The following is an 18,665-nucleotide window of genomic DNA, read 5'->3' as shown; positions in this document are numbered from 1 at the left end:
GGCTGTTTCCTCATTAAAACAGACATAATTCTGTCCATCCTTTGAAGCAGGAGGAAAAGAGAGAGATGGACAGAGAGGGAAGGCGCTCTGTGTTTGTAGTGCCAAGAATTGAAAGAGAAAGAAACAATGACGAGAGTAATCTCTTAGATGTGTTTGGTGACTAGTTTACAACAAGTGGAGACTGGGACGGGATGGCCATTTCCTTATTCCAGAGAGAGAGACCACATCCCTCTTGAAAAGAGATTAGATCGTGAGATAAACATGGAATAATAAGGGTAGACAATAGTGATTCAGAAACGGGCTGAAGCTATTTTGTTAAAGGATTGAAAATAAAACTAATAGTCTACGATTCTCAGATACATTTTGTACACCCTTTACCACCCCCTGAACCTCAAATAAACACCAATAAATGACAAAGACAAACTCTGGGAGATTAGGTTTTCATATAGAAGTAAAAACATTTGATGTAGAAATAAGATGCATAACAACCCCAATCATGATAACTCAAACCAGAACAGGAACAAAAAGACAGGCATAGCCCAGAACTACAGTATAAAACAATTTCATTTTTAATTCTACACAAAAACATTTTTACAGCATTGTATTGTAATCATTGCAGTAAGTAGCAAACGAAAGAAAAGCCACTGCAAAATAGTGTATTTGGAGAGAAAACAAATAAAAAAACAGAAAAATAATGCAGATTTTTGTTGTTTGTTGCAGAGTTAAAAGTGAGAAAACCGCTGAATCCAGGTAAGATCTGATAGTTGAAGATAGCGTTCGTTAATCAAGAAATATTTCATTAGTAATGCTTCCACTGACTGGATGGTTCTGTTTGTACCTGTGCTGTAAGTATGATCGCTGTCACCAAGAGAAAGTAGAGGAAGGGAGAAAAGACAAACAGCAGAGGGACGGAAAAGTACCTCAGAACCCTTGTTTGCATATTGACTAGTGTGTGTGTGTGTGTGTGTGTTTGTGTGGTGGAAGGAAAACTACAGTATTTGTAAATAAGCTCAGAGTCCAAATGTAGAAATATAGAGCAGAAAATCCCCCTTAGTGAGCTTGTGCCGAGAAAAGGCCCGTTGGCCACCTCAGCTATGCACTCATCCTCTCTCCCTAATCTTGCTCTCTATCCCACGGGGATGCAGCATGGAGGGAATACAGTCATGGATTCCTCTAAATTACTAATCACTCTCATGTGTCTGATACCCTCTGACTGCTCTCAGCCCCTTGTAACATGTTAAACACAAACAAATGTGTGTGTGTGTGAGAGCTCGGTTTCGCGGAATCTAGTGCCAATGACTAGGACAGTAAGGGTTTGGCTATTGTTGGAACACATTGGGGGAGCATTTGGGGTTGGGACCTTTCGTTGCCACCTCAGCCTTAATGGCGCATCACGGTCTGATTTCTAAGGGGCGGTGGGGGTTGTATGGCCATGAATTAAAACACGACAACAACCACAACAGGATGAACTAAGTGATGACCTGGGGAACAGAGGGACAATTGGAGAACAGGGGTCAGACATTGTGTCCCATATATAGGTAACTCCCAAAATAAAAGGAAACACTTGAGTAAAGGAGGGATACAAAGTATATTGAAAGCAGGCGCTTCCACACAGGTGTGGTTCCTGAGTTAATTAAGAAATTAACATCCCATCATTCTCAGGGTCATGTACCCATGTACCCATTATTTTGGCTACCAAGGCTAGAAGAGATCTGAAAAAGAGCGTCTGCTAAATTAATCAAATCTCAGAGACTGAAAGAGGGTCTGAAAAAAGCATAGGGGGTTTAAAGAACACTTATGGGAGATTCTGTAGTGGTGCCTGAGACAGCGTTTTCCACCACCAACAAAACACCAAATGATGGAATTTCACATGGTAGAATGGTGTCGCATCCCTCCAATAAAGTTCCAGACACTTGTAGAATCTATGTCAAAGTGCACTGAAGCTGTTCTGGTGGCCCAACACCCTATTAAGACACTTTATGTTGGGGTTTCCTTTATTGTGGCAGTTACCTGTACTTCCCCATCGTAATGAAAAATAAATGATTGCCGAGGATCCCTTTGGGTGAGTTGCGAGACATGCTGCCAAGGGCTTGGAGGAGGAATGGCAGTATACACATGCAATAGAGATATTTAAAAGCTCTGCAATTGAGATATAGCCAGAGCTGTCAGTATTGAGCAACTCAATCCAATAGGTTGACTGGGAAATCCCAACAAGACAAATATGTCAGCAAGATGAGAGTCTAGCTCTGCTTTTCATCATCGGCGTGTGTCTTTGAGACTGAGTCAAAAGTCTGTGTCCGCTGTGTGCAGTCACACACACGCACACACGCACACATACTGCCTTCAGAAAGTATTCACATTACTTTACTTTTTCCACATTTAGCTATTAAATTGAGATTGTGTCACACACAATAACCCATAATGTTAAAGTGGAATTACAAAAAAGTATATTAAAAAAAAAACTGAAATGTTTTGAGTCAATAAGTATTCAACCCCTTTGTTATGGCAAGCCTAAATAAGTTCAGGAGTTAAAATGTGCTTAACAAGTCACATAAGTTGGACTCATTCTGTGTTCAATAATAATGGTTAACATGATTTTTGAATGACTACCCCCATCTCTGTACCCCACAAACATTTAGATAATGTCCCTCAATCGAGTAGGACATTTTAAGCAGAGATTCAACCACAAAGACGGGGAGGTTTTTCAATGCCGCGCAAAGGGCACTGATTGGTGCAGTAGACGTTGAATATCCCTTTGAGAATGGTGAAGTTATTAATTAGGCTTTGGAGGGTGTATCAATACACCCAATCACTACAAAGATACAGGTGTCCTTCCTAACTCAATTGCCGGAGAGGAAGGAAACTGTTCAGGGATTTCACCATGAGGACAATGGTGATTTAAAAACAGTTACAGAGTTTAATGGTTGTGATATGAGAAAACTGGAGGATGGATCAACAACATTGTAGTTACTCCACAATACTAACCTAAATGACAGAGTGCAAAGAAGCATGTACAGATTAAAAATATTCTAAAACACGCATCCTGTTTGCAACAAGGCACTTAAATAATACTGCAAAAAAATGTGGCAAAGAAATTTACTTTTTGTCCTGAATACAAAGCGTTATGTTTGGGGCAAATCCAATACAACACATTACTGTGTACCAATCTCCATATTTCCAAGCATCGTGGTGGCTGCATCATGTTATGGGTTTGCTTGTCATCAGCAAGGACTAGGGAGTTTTTTTAGGATAAAAAGAAACAGAATACAGCTAAGCACAGGCTAAATCTGATTCAATGTTCTTTCCAACAGACACTGGGAGACAAACTCACCTTTCAGCAGAACAAGAACCTAAAACACAAAGCCAAATCTACACTGGAGTTGTTTACAAAGAACACAGTGAATGTTCTTGAGTGGCCTAGTTACAGTTTTGACTTAAATCTGCTTGAAAATGTATGGCAAGGCATCAAAATGGCTATCTAGCAATGATCAACAACCAACTTGACAGAGCTTGAATACTTTAAAGAAAAATGGGCAAATAGTGTACAATCCAGGTGTGTAAAGCTCTTATATACTTAGCCAAAAATACTCAGTAAGTAATCACTGCCAAAGGCATTTCTAACATGTAGTCTCAGGGGGGAGAATACTTATCAAGATATAGTAGTTTAATTTTTTTGTATTTTGTTAATAAATGTTACAATTTGTCTTCCACTTTGACATTAGTGTTTTGTGTCGATAATTGACCAAAAATGACAATGAAATGCATTTTAATCCCACTTTGTAACAACAAAATGTGTAAAAAGTACCCATACAGACATGTACATACACACACGTATGCACATGCCTACCCCTCAGACAGTACCCCACGTCGAGCCCAGCCCTGACTCAGAGCTGTAAACTCCCCTCTCCCATCATCCTAGGCGGCATGAGGAAGCCCGACGTGCTAAGACAGGTGTGACATCACAAGTTTCCCTCCCCTTCGACTGCAACACACTCCAAATGACATGTCTGGCTCCGTTTCCCTTTGACACGGAAGAGAGAAGACAGACATGATTCCATTCGTACTCTTCACACCTTCCTCACCCCCTCTAGGAGACTTTAAATTAGGTATCTAATTACAATACACACACACACACAACCCCAAGGCTTGGCATGGAGAGAAGTTTAGCGGTCTCATTAGTAGCAGAAGGAATTCCAATAGATAAATTAGCTACGGAGATGAGAGAGCATCGGCAGTAAATGACACGAGAGAGAAAGAGGGGGAGGGAGGAAGAGAGAGAAGAAAGAGACAGGAAATACAGTGAGGAAGATGGAGAATATAAAAATACAGTGAGAGAAAGAATGAAGAAGTGTCTTTAAAAATCCCCTTTCACTCCTCAGTGGCATACAGTACAACCATGTAAACTCAGTGTGACTTTATGAACGTCCAGCCGTGTAGCGCATGATGTGACTCGGGAAAACTAAGGCAACTTCTGTTTGTAGGGGGTCCCACTAGGCATGTCGGGGCTCTGTCTCTTTCTCTAGGAGGAGGAAGAGGAGAGAGGAGGTGGTAAGCGGCATCTTACTGCCTCTCTTTTTAAACGGATCAGCCCTCTTTCTGCTTGGCCTTCCACATTTTGGGCGGAACAACTTTCCCCAAACACATAATGGTCCAAAAGAGACAGAGGGCGAAGGAGGAGAGGAAAAGAGATGGAGAACAGAAGGGTACATTTTCTCCTGGTGGGCTCCTTTTTGAGACAAGTTGAATGAGATGACGTCACACTGCGATTGCGTCACTCTTCGTCCCCCCCCCCCCCCCCAGTCACGTGGGTTTTCCTGCTCTCTAAAGAGTCTGTTCGGAGTTTGCAACATTCCTAGTTGCCGGGTGTTACAAAATTTGCCAGGGGTGTCAGTCGCTAGGCGCGGGTATGACGCTGATGTGGAGGAAGTTATCAGGGTGACTGAGGTGCTCACTCAGCCACTGCAACGGGGTCTCCAGCAGGGGCTCAATCCCATGGATCACCACCTGGTAGCGCTTGGACTCGTCTGTATAAGGAGAGAGAAAAGGGAGACATGGAGGGTGGGAGGGAGGGAGGGAGGGAGGGGAGATGGAGGATGAGAGGGAGCTCCAACTTAAAAATCCTTTTGACTTTGTGTCGGACTCCATATATTTCTACAAACAGAAATGCTAGAATGTTCTTAAAAACATCCCCACTCATAGATTACAGTGTGGGAGTTTGTGTGCAAGCAATAGTTAAGTGAGCGTGTGTTTAAGTTGTCCCTCTCACCTCAGAATGACCGAAGGCTCTCGGCTAGCGACAGACAGATTAATCAATCACAGTGACCAGGCCTGACCCAGGGACTGACCACAGGTCACACAGCAAGACAAATGAGCCTCACTCGGATGGCCCGACGAGGTGTGCACGTGTGTGTTTCTGTGTGTGTGTGAGAGAGAGTTAGTATGATAATCTGCATGCGCTCTGTGTTTGGATGTATGGCTACGTGCATGAAATGTGTGAAAGATTGCCAGCAGGTAGACGCATCTGAAGGGCATATGTTGTATGTGTCCATCGATATTTGTAAGTTACTGGTTTACTCAAAGCAACAGTAGCCCCACCCCTTCAGAGACACTGGGCCCCAGGTCACGACCTTTCACCCACTCATATCAGAGCACTGAGGGGAAGGGCGGGGTCAAAACACTAGAGGGGGCCGTAGCCAAGTCATGTAGGAGCTCAGTGTCTATATGACTACACACACATGCACACATGCACTGACCGTTTCTCCTTATACGTTACCAAAAGATGCATACAGTTGCATGTACACGTAATATCTGAACGACCGTTACGATCGTTAGAAATATCTGTCTGAGTGAAGAATCCAGGGTTAGTAAGAAGCTCCTCAGGCACACCCACCACCTGCAGACTGGTATATAGTATGGAAATACAGTGCCGTGAAAAAATATTTAAATACTTTGATTTTCCCTATTTTTGATAATGAATGTTATCAGATTTTCAACCAAAACCTAATTAGATAAGAGGAACCCGAGTCTACAAAAGAACACTTTTTAATTATTATATATATTTTTTTACAAATGTATCTAATAAACAAAGTTATGCAACACCCAATACCCCTGTGTGGAAAAGTAATTGCTCACACAATAACTGGTTGTGCCACTTTTAGCTGCAATGACTGCAACCAAATGCTTCCTGTAGTTGTTGATCAGTCTCTCACGTCGCTGTGAAAGAATTTTGGCCCACTCTTGCATGCAGAACTGCTTAACTCAGCAACATGTGGTTTTTAAAATTGTATTTATTTGAACCTTTATTTAACCAGGTAGGCAAGTCCAGAACTTCAAATTAGTTGCTTTTTAGCTGTTTTCATGTCGACTTGATCAAGTGTTTGGATCATTGTCTTGCTGCATGACCCAGTTGAGTTTCAGCTCAGACGGACGGCCTGACGTTCTCCTGTAGAATTCTCTGATACAGAGCAGAATTCATGGTTCCTTCTATTAAGGCAAGTCGTCCAGGTCCTGAGGCAGCAAAGCATCCCCAAACCATCACACTACCACCACCGTTGGTATGAGTTTCTTACTGTGGAATGCAGTGTTTTACCTTTGAATCATATGTCTGTAGAACATTCTTCCAAGAGTCTTGATGATCATCCAGGTGCTTTTTGGCAGACTTGAGTCAACTTTTTGGATGAGATGACATTATGTCTGGCGAAAATCAAACCCTGCATTCCACAGTAAGAACCTCATACCAACGGTCAAGCATGGTGGTGGTAGAGTGATGGTTTGGGGATGCTTTACTGCCTCAGGACCTGGACGACTTGTCTTAATAGAAGGAACCATGAATTCTGCTCTGTTTCAGATAATTCTACAGGAGAATGTCTGGCTATTCATCTGTGAGCTGAAACTGAAGCTCAGCTGGGTCATACAGCAAGACAATGATGCAAAACACAATCAAGTCTACATGAAAATAGTTAAAAAGCCAAACAAATTTGAAGTTCTGTAATAGCTTAGTCAAATTCCACACCTAATCCACAAATTTAAAGCAGTTCTGCATGCAAGAGTGGGCCAAAATTCCTCGCCAGCAATGTGAGAGACTGGTCAACAACTACAGGAAGCATTTGGTTGCAGCAATTGCAGCTAAAGGTGGCACAACCAGTTATTGAGTGCCAGAGGGCAACTTCTTTTTCACACAGGGGAATTGGGTGTTGCATAAGTTTGTTAATTCAATAAATAAAACAAGTATACATTCTATGTATTATTTGTTAACTCAGTTTCCCTTAGTATAATTTTAAGGTCTATTACATTGAAATAACTCGATCCCACTTTAAACCAACTACTGCTCTCGAGAAAGTAAAACAATGACTGCATTATCGATTGTGGCCTGTGTTCATGATGCCGTTCCAGCAATGTACATTTTAACATTTTAGTCATTTAGCAGATGCGCTCATCCAGAGCGATTTACAGGAGCAATTAGGGTTATGTGCCTTGCTCAAGGGCACATTGTCAGATTTTTCACCGAGTTGGCTCTAGGATTTAAACCAGCGACCTTTCAGTTGCTGGCCCAACATTCTTAACCGCTAGGCCGCCCTACGTACAGCCATACATAGCAATTTTTATGTATATTCTATGATCACAGATACGATCGCACACATACGATCAATACACTCACAAGTACTGACATTCATATTGCAATCTCACTTTCTCTGTCTTTCCCTCTCTCTTCCACATACTGTGCCCCTGGTGACAGTAGCAGGCACACGTGGGGGGGGGGGGGCTCCCCTGACACTCTCACTATGACAAGGGAAATTCATCCCAAAAATACACAGCTTGAATACCTGCACACAGAATGTATGGTCTGGTGGGCCCTCTTATGGTTGTCATATCTTTTTCAGAGGGTGGAGACCAATGTGATTAATTTGTCATTCTCCTCTGAAACGTTGTGAAAGCGCTGTGTCATAGTGGAAGGATTTTGAGTCCTCCAGATAGAATTCTACTGTGTATTTTGCATGGATTCTTCTATACTGTGGCCAGAAGGCATGGTCCCCTAGGTTTTTCTGGAACGTGATATAATATTAGGGCTCTTAGGAAGACTGACAGAGATGTTTTCACATCTGAATCACACTATGCTGCTGTGAGCCATTAACATGGCTAACCAGAGACCTATGGACCTCTTGTCACAAGTAGTGCACTATTTAGGGAATAGGGTGGCATTTCAGATGCATACATGGTTGTTATACATTCCTGTAGTGATTTGGGATTGGGGCCAATCAAGTTGTGTTTGATTCATGTTAATGCATTACTATAGTAATGCATGCATCCCAAATGGCACCCTATTCCCTAAATAGTATGTACAACTCCATAACAACTTAGTTCTAAAGAGGAATATTGACCACCATATTTGAATAAAAATAAAAGATTACACATTTGCTCACCCATGAACACACACTGCGGTTGAGTATTGCGGCGACTAACAGTCAAGACATTATGTTTTGTTACTTAAGTATAGCAAAAAGTCCAATTTAAGAAGGCCGCAAGCCCATTCATCCCTGCAGTGAGGCCAGCCAAGACAAAACAGTTACACCAGAACTCAATCAACACACTGACCGGCCAATAAGAAATATGTGTGTATGTTAGGGGTGTATGTTAGGGGGAACTGACAGGTATAAATCAATATATATATATATCTCTCTAGACCTGAAAAACATGTTTGTCTTATGATGTCTCATAAGAGTAATTTCCTTCAGAAAGTTAAGTAGTTTGTTCTTTCATGAATAAACTCCTCAACTGCATTTCTAAGAAAGAACAGGGAAATGGAGTTTGCAGTTATACAATAAACAGACCATAAGGTATTGACTTGGAGACCTGTCTCATTTCTGCCTCCCCCACTCAACACCTAGCAACACCTCACACACCCACCGTCCCTCATATCAAACCAACCACTGAAACCCAGAACACCCCCGCACTCTGAACAGTGAGACGGCCCGTTTGATGAGAAGAGACTGGATTCGCTATTGATACTGACTGTGGTGTTCTGTGTGGGCGGATTGGCCAATAGTTTCACTCCTTTGTTCTGTGGGCTGTACCATGAATGAGTAAAATCAATAAGAGGGGTGTGTAGGCGACTATTGTTGGCGCGTGGGCTTGTCAGTCGGGGGGGATTTCTGCATTCTCCACTTATTAGAAATATCACCACAAAAACAGTTTTTCTTTATAAAAGAAACATGTCACATCTGTAAAGGACATGACGGGGGAATTCTCGGAAGGCTTTGACCCGCCGAGGCAACTCTTTCTGAGGCTTGTGCAATTGAACTTGTCCTGCGTCATACATGGGGAGAAACGTGTTACTGTTCAGACATCTCTCCTGCCTCTAACCCAGTTAAACCATGTCTAATACCTTGGTCAAAACAAAGCGTTCGCAGACGTCAAAGCTGACCAATCGACTGCTAATCAGAATAAGATGCTGACGTCCGATTTTCCTGCGTGGGTGGAAGAACGGCGGTCCGGTCCGGTAACAGTACGACTCATCTGAGTATCACGCTGCCATATGCTGGGAATCCCCAGTTAATATAACCCCTGGTTACATGTTTCGTTGGGTTAGTTCAGTTTGACAGGTTTCGGGAGTGCTTGAAGGGCCATCAAGGCTTCCAGACAAAACAGAGGGGAATGTTTAAAAAAAATGTTGGTTTGATGTTTGAAACATCAGAGTGCTGGGACATCCTTATCCGATAGGTCCTCACAGGGAATCGGGTCCCCAGAATACACCTGTGAACAATGCCACCATTAGGCTGCCTGAGTACCCCCCCCAGTCCCTCTAATCCAAACACACCGCTGTAATCCCCCGCTATCGCACACCCATCTCCCCAGTGAGGAAGAAAGGGAAACACAACAAAGCAGCACTTTCACCTTTATCAAGCCAAGCCACCACCACCCTCAGAGGAGAGAAGGAATGAAGAAAAGAGGGAAATGGATAAAAGAGATTATATAAGTACAGGAAGGGTATGAATAGAAAATATAGCGATTCTTGATAAAGCAAGAGAGTGGGAGAGAAGGAGCGAGCAAGAGAAAGACATGAGGGAGGCAGACAGAGAGCGAAAGAGAGAGGCAGGTAGGCAGGCAGGCAGAACAGAAGTAATGGTAGTGGTGCATTGCTCCATGCAGGTGATTGTCCTGCAGGTCCTCTGTCTCACAGCTCCATTGTCTGCTTATCTACTTCCTCTGCACAGCCCTCCAGACACTACCTGTTTAGGCTGCCTCTCTCTCTCCATCTCCATCGCTCCCTCTTCTCTACATCTAGCGCCGCTCCTCATTCCACTATGTATTTTCTTCCCCTCCCCCTTGCTTTTCACTCTTTCACATGAGGGCGACTATTTTCCCTCCTCGACCCTCTCCTGTGTTTTATCTCTAAAAGTCCTCTTTTACTGTGTAAATTAAATAGACCAACATGGCTTCCTGTGAGATGCAGAGCACCCTTTGATAGCACAGTGAGGAAGAAACAGGTCTGCTTTCTCTTGTGGGACTGTGTGTGTTTACTGTGTGGGACTGTGTGTGTGTGTGTGTAAGAGAGGTATATGTAGTATAGGTGTAATTAGTGTAGTGCAATGTCTATGAGTAGGTAAGTACCGTCGCTGGATATGGCCACGGGGTACACCTCCTTCAGCAGATCCCCCAGCGTGTGTGTGTAGCCGTCGGACGAGATGGGGCGAAACAACTTCTGGATGAATGGCCTGTCACTCATCGTCTACACGGAGAGTGGGGAGAGGAATCAGAGCATGACAAATAAATTACATACAGTGCCTTCGGGAAGTATTCACACCCCTTGATTTTTTCCACATTTTGTTGTGTTATAGCCTGAATTTAAAATGGATTAAATTGAGATTGTGTGCCCGTGATCTACATGCAATACCCAACAATGTAAAAGATTAACAACTGTAATGTCTTGAGTCAATAAGTATTCAACCCCTTTGTTATGGCAAGCCTAAATACATCCAGGAGTAAAAATGTGCTTAAAAAGTCACAATAAATTGCATGGACTCACTCTGTGTGCAAAAATAGTGTTTAACATTAATTTTGGAATGATTACCCCATCTCTGTACCCCACACATACAATTGTATGTAAGGTCCCTCGGTTGAGCAGTGAATTCAAGCACAGATTCACTGAATATCTCTTTGAGCCTGGTGAAGTTATTAATTAGGATTTGGATGGTGTATCAATACACCCAGTCACTACAAAGATACAGGCGTCCTTCCTAACTCAGTTGCCAGAGAGGAAGGAAACCGCTCAGGGATTTTACCATGAGGCTAATTTTAAAACAGTTACAGAGTTTAATGGTGATGACAGGAGAAAACTGAGGATGGATCAACAACATTGTAGTTACTCCACAATACTAACCTAATTGACAGAGTGAAAAGAAGTCGGTACAGAAAACAAATATTCCAAAACATGCATCCTGTTTGCAATAAGTTACTTAATTTATTACTCAAGTACTTTTATGCAACAGCTTGACAAAGCCACACAATAGCTCCAATGCAAGAACATAAAATGAAGTGCTTATTCTAGGCTACAAGTCACGACTCGATTATTTCTGGCACTGACCCAAGCCCTCGGGAACTGCGCCCCAAATGAATATACAACTAAATAAACCAAAGTCTCTGACGATTCAATCACAGGCTACTCCAGTGATAAAAGTTAGGTGCAATTGATCATGTCATACATGAGGGTAGCCTCATGATATCTCTCAATATTGGCCGCCATTAACTGGATATTTGAGTGATAAAGTGAACTATACCTGTAAGTGGTTTAGGTTCATTTTCCCATCCTTTGTGGGCTCTGCCTGTCAATCAACAAAAGGGTGCATTTGCCGATGTACTGTTAGCAATAGAAACTTAGAACTTTTCCTCTCCAACTGCAGCGTAGACCTATCTAGTGAAGTTAGCTAACATTACCCCCTTTTTAACATTGTTTTTAAGTGTTTAATTATGATTGCTGCTGACAGACATGACAGGCACCGAGGTAATAACATATAATTGGCTAGCTAATAACAGATTACGTCAATATGGCTAGGTAACAAGCTAACTTTCAGTAGACAAACTAGATGGCTATATTTGCTTGCCATCTATAGTAGTGATGACAGTAGTCTGACTGACAACTTCACCAGCACGAGGACTTGCCGATGACAAGCTCTTTCCAAAAGCCTAATCTCTGATGACGCAAACTAAATGACACGTTGTTTGGTTAGCTAGCTAGTTACATTTCAAATGGATAGGCTACCCTCACGCATCTGAAATTACATGATCAATTGATGTTTAATGATCATGAAAAGCACGCTGTTACTTGCTGTATAACTCTGATAGAGCTAAATGTGCGCAATTGATTTGCATGGAATAATCTAAAATGTCTAGTTCTGTCTATGCTCTTCTAGAGGTGATGATATTACAACCAAGAAGTTATAACATTTAACAATCCCTTGAAAACGGCATGCAGTTGTCAATGGTTTTAGGGGGTCTCCTTGCCCCCCAGCAACCAAATCAAACGCTCTACACCATTTTGAGACGTTTTATTGATAATGACCTATTGAAGAGTCCACCTACAGACACATCTAGTAAAATATAAAAAGTGGTGCTTGCTACCCAGTCTCTGATCTGAGGGCAATGAGAAAGGTGACGCTCGCTGGATATGGTCCAGAAGATCAGGCATTCGGCGGTGTCCGTGTACGATCGGGTTGCTATCAGTTCTGGGAAACCAGTTTGTTTATCAGTTCGGGGAAACCAGGGGCCTCTGAGGTGACAAACGGCGAGTCAGACACACAATAGCAACTAATCATGGGAGCTGTGAAAAGGAAACCGGCAACGGGAGGGTTTGGGTAACGGAGCTGTAACTAACACCGCCGGGCGCATGGTAGGGAAGGTGGCTCTAAAGGCGCGAAGCTGGCTCTTGGGTTACCAGAAAGAGTGACTCACTGACAGGAAGCGTAGAGTTTGTGTGGGATTATGCCAGGAGCTGGAGTGGAGAGAGTGCGATAAGTGACAGCTACTTCGTTGCATTTTTAAAAACCGCCATGAATAATTGACCTGGGTACCATACAAAGAGGGGGCCATTGATCCTGGATAGAAGAGCGATACTCTTGGACAGAGACACTTTCTTTTCAGTTTGTGTGACACCAGAGCTAGCAGAGTACCACCTGGCGACACCCAAGAGCGATGCGTCATTAACTCTCTGACGATGAGAGGTCAGGGGAAAAGAGACTCGCTCTCCCTGACTGAAGCGAGCAAAGGAACTCAACCCATTGCCTAATTGCCAGTGTGGGTTCAATCCGACTAATTGACAGTAAACTGGTGGCTGAGGTGCACAAAAGTAAATCAATATAATTATAATCATTTTTGGCCCGTGACATGAATGGGCAGAAGCGGAGGGAGGAGTGCCCTTCTCAAATGGAACAGTAATATGCGCCGCTCGGTCATATTGTCAATAAGGCAGCATGATGCATCGTCTAGAAACATATAAACTCAGCAAAAAATGAAACGTCCCTTTTTCAGGACCCTGTCTTTCAAAGATAATTCGTAAAAATCCAAATAACTTCACAGATCTTGATTGTAAATGGTTTAAACACATTTTCCCATGCTTGTTCAATGAAGCATAAACAATTAATGAACATGCACCTGTGGAATGGTCGTTAAGACACTAACAGCTTACAGACTGTAGGCAATTAAGGTCACAGTGGTGAAAACTTAGGACACTAAAGAGGCCTTTCTACTGACTCTGAAAAACATCACACCTGCAGGACATGTACAGGACGGCAACAACAACTGCACGAGTTACACCAGGAACGCACAACCCCTTCATCAGTGCTCAGACTGTCTGCAATAGGCTGAAAGAGGCTGGACTGAGGGCTTGTAGGCATGTTGTAAGGCAGGTCCTCACCAGACATCACCGGCAACAATGTCGCCTATGGGCACAACCCCCCGAGGCCTGTACTCTGGAGCGGGATCGATTTGGAGGTGGAGGGTCCTTCATGGTCTGGGGCGGTGTGTCACAGCATCATCGGACTGAGCTTGTTGTCATTGCCAGCATTCACAACACTGTGCGTTACAGAGAAGACATCCTCCTCCCTCATGAGGTACCCTTCCTGCAGGCTCATCCTGACATGACCCTCCAGCATGACAACGCTACTGCTCGTTCTGTGCGTGATACTGCTCGTTCTGTGTGTGATTTCCTGCAAGACAGGAATGTCAGTATTCTGCCATGGCCAGCGAAGAGCTCGGACCTCAATCCCATTGAGCACGTCTGGGACCTGTTGGATCGGAGGGTGAGGGCTAGGGCCATTCCCCCCAGAAATGTCCGGGAACTTGCAGGTGCCTTGGTGGAAGTGGGGTAACATCTCACAGCAAGAAGTGGCAAACCTGGTGCAGTCCATGAGGAGGAGATGCACTGCAATACTTAATGCAGCTGGTGGCCACACCAGATACTGACTGTTACTTTTGATTTTGACCCCACATTTGTTCAGGGAAAAATTATTCAATTTCTTTTAGTCACATGTCTGTGGAACTTGTTCAGTTCATGTCTCAGTTGTTGAATCTTATGTTCATACAAATATTTACACATGTTAATAAGTTTGCTGAAGATAAATGCAGTTAGTTGACAGCAAGAGGACGTTTCTTTTTTTGCAGAGTTTCTCGCTTTTCCATAAAATATATGTTTGAATTTTCAAACTAGATTTCATTGGGAAGGCAATTCCTCCACGTGCTTAATCTAGTCTTGGCTACGTCCCTTTTGTTTTGAGCCTACTTCACCGTGGGCTTTGAACGGGAGCCAAGCCCGGTACAAAATGAATGCTATCCACTTTTCACCCGGTGTAAACTCCTCCCATCCAGCCCAGATAATCAAATCCCCCTCACTGAGTGAGTCAGTTGGAGAGAAAGCTTTACCACTTTTCCCACTGAGCCCAAGACCTTCCACTGGTAAATCAAAATTCCAAGGGGATTTTTTTTGAGCTCTCATTTCTCTCAGCCACTGAGGCACCATGTCATGTGTACAGTATACATGTAGGCTACCTCATGTAATTGGATGTCTCCCTCTCCTCCATGGAGGAGCCAATCTGTTTAGCTTAAACATCATAACCATAACACCTAGGTCTATAGCTTAACACTATACTCTAGCCTATAATATGCCATGGGTTTGATTCCCTTTCCATTCACTCTATTCCAGCTTGTCCTAATTTCTCCCACAGTAGTCCACACACACAACAGGGAAAAATAATATTGAAGAATATTTTGTAGGCCTGAGTATTCTGGGTGTTATGTAACATAATAAGTGAGCAAGAAATGTTTGCAACAGTATGCCCAGTGGCTTTCACATCTGTTGCCTTAACACCCACAAGCAGGGCTTGTAAACAGATGTGTCACTGTAAAATCATCCCCTAGAGACATTTAAGAAACTATCAACCTAGTTTCCTAGAAGGTGCCTCTCAAAGCCAACATAAAAAAAGGTTAGTGCGGCTGCCATTCGGTTGATGAGTAAACATTTAGTCACAGGAGAAAAAGGCATACCTGCCGAGAAACAATGTAACCGGTCTCTAATACAAGCATGCCACTGGGCACAGACATCAGTTCAACGTCTAGTTTTGATTTACATTTGTTTGAGTTGTCACCTAACGTAAATTCAACAAACAAATGAACCATGTCATTCGATTTAGGTTATAAGTTGGGTAAAGAAAAATACGAAATGCCCTTTACGTTAATGACTTCTTGCAAATCCAATCAGTTTCCCACGATGATTCAACGTCATCACATTGCTTTTTTGGGTTGAAATTACACGGAAACTACGTTGATTCAAGCTTTTTTTTGCCCAGTAGGATGATCATTTTCACTTTCCGCAAGATTGAGTGGCTCTGGCACTTTGTAACACAGTGGCGTCACTTTTGGAGCTTGAAACTGGCGGTCTGAAAAAGACTGGCACGATGACACAGATAAATCCATTCCCTCTAAATCGCTTCCCTGTTCCATAAGGAACACAGTCTAGGGGAAGTGAGTGCTCTGTTATTTAAAGTCAATGTTGTCATTCATTCTGTCTGCATCAAAAGCAGCACGTTATTTACACTAAAGACCGCAATTTGCCATCAGAGGGGGGCCCTGCAGGTTGAAATATAGTCCTCAATCGTGACTTCTGCATCCGGACCCGGATAGCTTTGTCCGCCATTGGTTCAGTTAACTTTGGAGTACACAACTACATTTCTGTCTAGACCCAAGGAGTCCTGTTGCGCATGGTGCGTCTGTGGTTTTACAACCACTGTTTTATTATTGTGTTGGACCGTTTTATTATAGGCAAAATAAAAAACGATTTGTTGAAGTGTGAAATTAGTTACATATGTACCTAGTTTTGGGACACAACATTGGTAGTCTGTGTATTGGTTGTCCAACCAATACACAGACTCCCAATGTTGTGTCCCAAAGCAAATTTGTACCAAGCTTTTGTTTAATTTTGCTTGTATTTTTTTTTTGAAAGCCATATACACACGTGACAGAATTGGCCACAATATTATAATTGAAGACTAGGCATTACATCGCATTTTCCTGGAAGTTGCAAAAAATATTCATCATCTCATTTTGTGGTAACATTTTGTTTCCTTTACCAACTAAAAGTCAATACAGGCCAAGACGTTTTTATAATGTTTTAGTCAACACATGAATGATATATTTTATTGTTCTGTTTGGTCGTCTTTAATTTTGAATAGATTTATGATTGTAACATTCCAGTAAACACATTGATGAGAGATTTCATGGGCATAAAAGCTGACATCTGTTATAACACAGCAGCAAAGCCCTGACAACCTACTCGGATTCCCCTGGAGAAATTTCCACATCAATCTATACTCATTTGTTTAGTCTTGTTGAGAAGAGATGGCCTCAAATACAATGGAATTAGGTAGGCAAAGCTATATACCAGTCGAGCTAATCCGAGGGCTTATTGAAAGCAGTCTTGGGTAAAATCATGCCCATTCCAGGCACGACGTTTCCCCACAGTTTTCCTACACTATGGGATACACACGGCCTAATGTTTTCCAGACCTTCAGGATGAGACACTGGTGCTTATTCATCATTTTGAGGGAATTTCATCTGAGTCATGGATGCGCGGGATCCCCCTTAGTAATTCACCTGTGCCCGCGTACATCCCACGGTTTGGGCACGCTTCATTTGAGTTGCCCACATCCAACTATATACTAGTCAAACTAAACGATGGCCAAGCACACGATCAGAACAAACATTAGGCTAACGCATTTGTAGTTTAATGGGTGATCTCTGGGAAAAGGTGAGGATTGTTTGATTGATCTGCCGTAATCAAAGGAGTTTGACAAAATCATTTTGGGCGGGAAAAAGTTATTCATTGAACATCTCCAGGAAATATTTTTGCAACTGAGCACTTCTGTAGGGTTGTTTCTGTCACTGGATCACAATAAATTACAAGCTTACTAACAAATAAAAAGTTGCTCAACAGCAGCCCACTTTAATCATAACCGTAGGACTAGGCGGTATTCATGAAGCGCCTTACTAGTCCGTCATACAGCACCATCTACGGGACAGTTCAGGTACTAGACTGCATCGTCATAATACCAGGCAGTGGAGTGACAATTCATTCATGATTGTGTTGATAAGTGGTTTGTGCTGCACATTTCAGTTGTATTTCTGTGTACTGTGTATTTTGTGATCTTCATATTCACTTCATGCTTTCTTATATTCCTAAAAGCACCCTTGTGTTCTATTTGCTTATCAGATGATAAAAGAGTGTTCTTTCATGATTATGCATTGCCGTATGTATTTTTTTGATTGCATCGATTACATCATCTATTAACAGTAACAGTGATGCCGCACTGCAGGTCACACTGGCTGTGATGTCAACAAGGCATGTGTTAGCCCATTTACCAGGTATATCCTGAAGGGGATGTAGCGAAAGCCTCCCTCCTCTGTGGGGTATTCCATCAGCTTACGGTTCATGGCCCAGAACTGGTCAAACTTATCTGAGGAACACAACACAACTACATTTACATACAAACTGTCCCCATCTCCTTTTGTTTTTAAACCAGCTCTACGAGGCTTCTGAAACCCTGGTAACCTTTCCTGGTTTCTAACTCCCCTCCCCTGTATCTCACTTTCACACAATTTTAGCTTTTGAAATATTTCAGATGTGTTTTCTCTTCTGGGTGGAGTTGTAACTGTCTCTTTCTCTCTCTGTTTCTGGTCTGGTTTGGTTATGGAAGCTTCCAAAAGAGTATATTTTGGTAAGTAAGAAGAGAAAAACTTTGCAGCTGAGGCAAAGACACTGTTCAGAGAGCGTGGGTGGCGTGGTTTTGACTGGTTGACTTGGGGGTGTGTAAGTTGCTGAGTAGAGGGGAACATAAGGGTACAGAGTCTAAAAAGTCAATATTTACATATGTGTGTGTGTGTATGTATGTGTGTGGGGCCCTCACCGTTCTGCAGACCCATCCACAGCTGCTTGTGGTCTTTCTTCTGCATGTCGTTGATGACCTGGCTCTTGTGTTTGAGGGCATCCGCCTCCTTGATGCTGGACATGAAGTGGGCCTCGATCACAGAGTTAGAGGGGCAGTGGAGCAGGTCACGCTCTGGGAAATTCTACCTCAGAGAAACCACACAGGCAGGACTGCTTTTTAGCACTGTATACCAGGGGT

General features: G+C 42.8%; 1 protein-coding gene across 5 annotated transcripts in view; it reads right to left on the bottom strand.

The window, feature by feature from the left end:
• Window positions 1–546: 546 nt before the first annotated feature.
• Window positions 547–18,665, bottom strand: part of LOC139364802 (autophagy protein 5-like) — a 28,932-nt gene continuing 10,813 nt past the window's right edge. For 4 of the 5 annotated variants that reach the window (XM_071101912.1, XM_071101924.1, XM_071101906.1 and 1 more), the window contains 4 exons: window positions 18,447–18,609; window positions 17,902–17,996; window positions 10,609–10,726; window positions 547–5,024 (listed from right to left, as the gene is read on the bottom strand). In XM_071101912.1, coding sequence (XP_070958013.1) covers window positions 4,888–5,024; window positions 10,609–10,726; window positions 17,902–17,996; window positions 18,447–18,609 — 513 coding nt within the window. In that variant the 3' untranslated portion in view covers window positions 547–4,887. The remainder of the gene's footprint in view (window positions 5,025–10,608; window positions 10,727–17,901; window positions 17,997–18,446; window positions 18,610–18,665) is intronic. The other variant, XM_071101943.1, reaches the window with a different exon arrangement.

This window comes from Oncorhynchus clarkii, chromosome 2 (genome assembly GCF_045791955.1).
Source record: "Oncorhynchus clarkii lewisi isolate Uvic-CL-2024 chromosome 2, UVic_Ocla_1.0, whole genome shotgun sequence".
NCBI lineage: Eukaryota > Metazoa > Chordata > Actinopteri > Salmoniformes > Salmonidae > Oncorhynchus > Oncorhynchus clarkii.
This window is presented reverse-complemented; position numbering and strand designations above follow the sequence as displayed.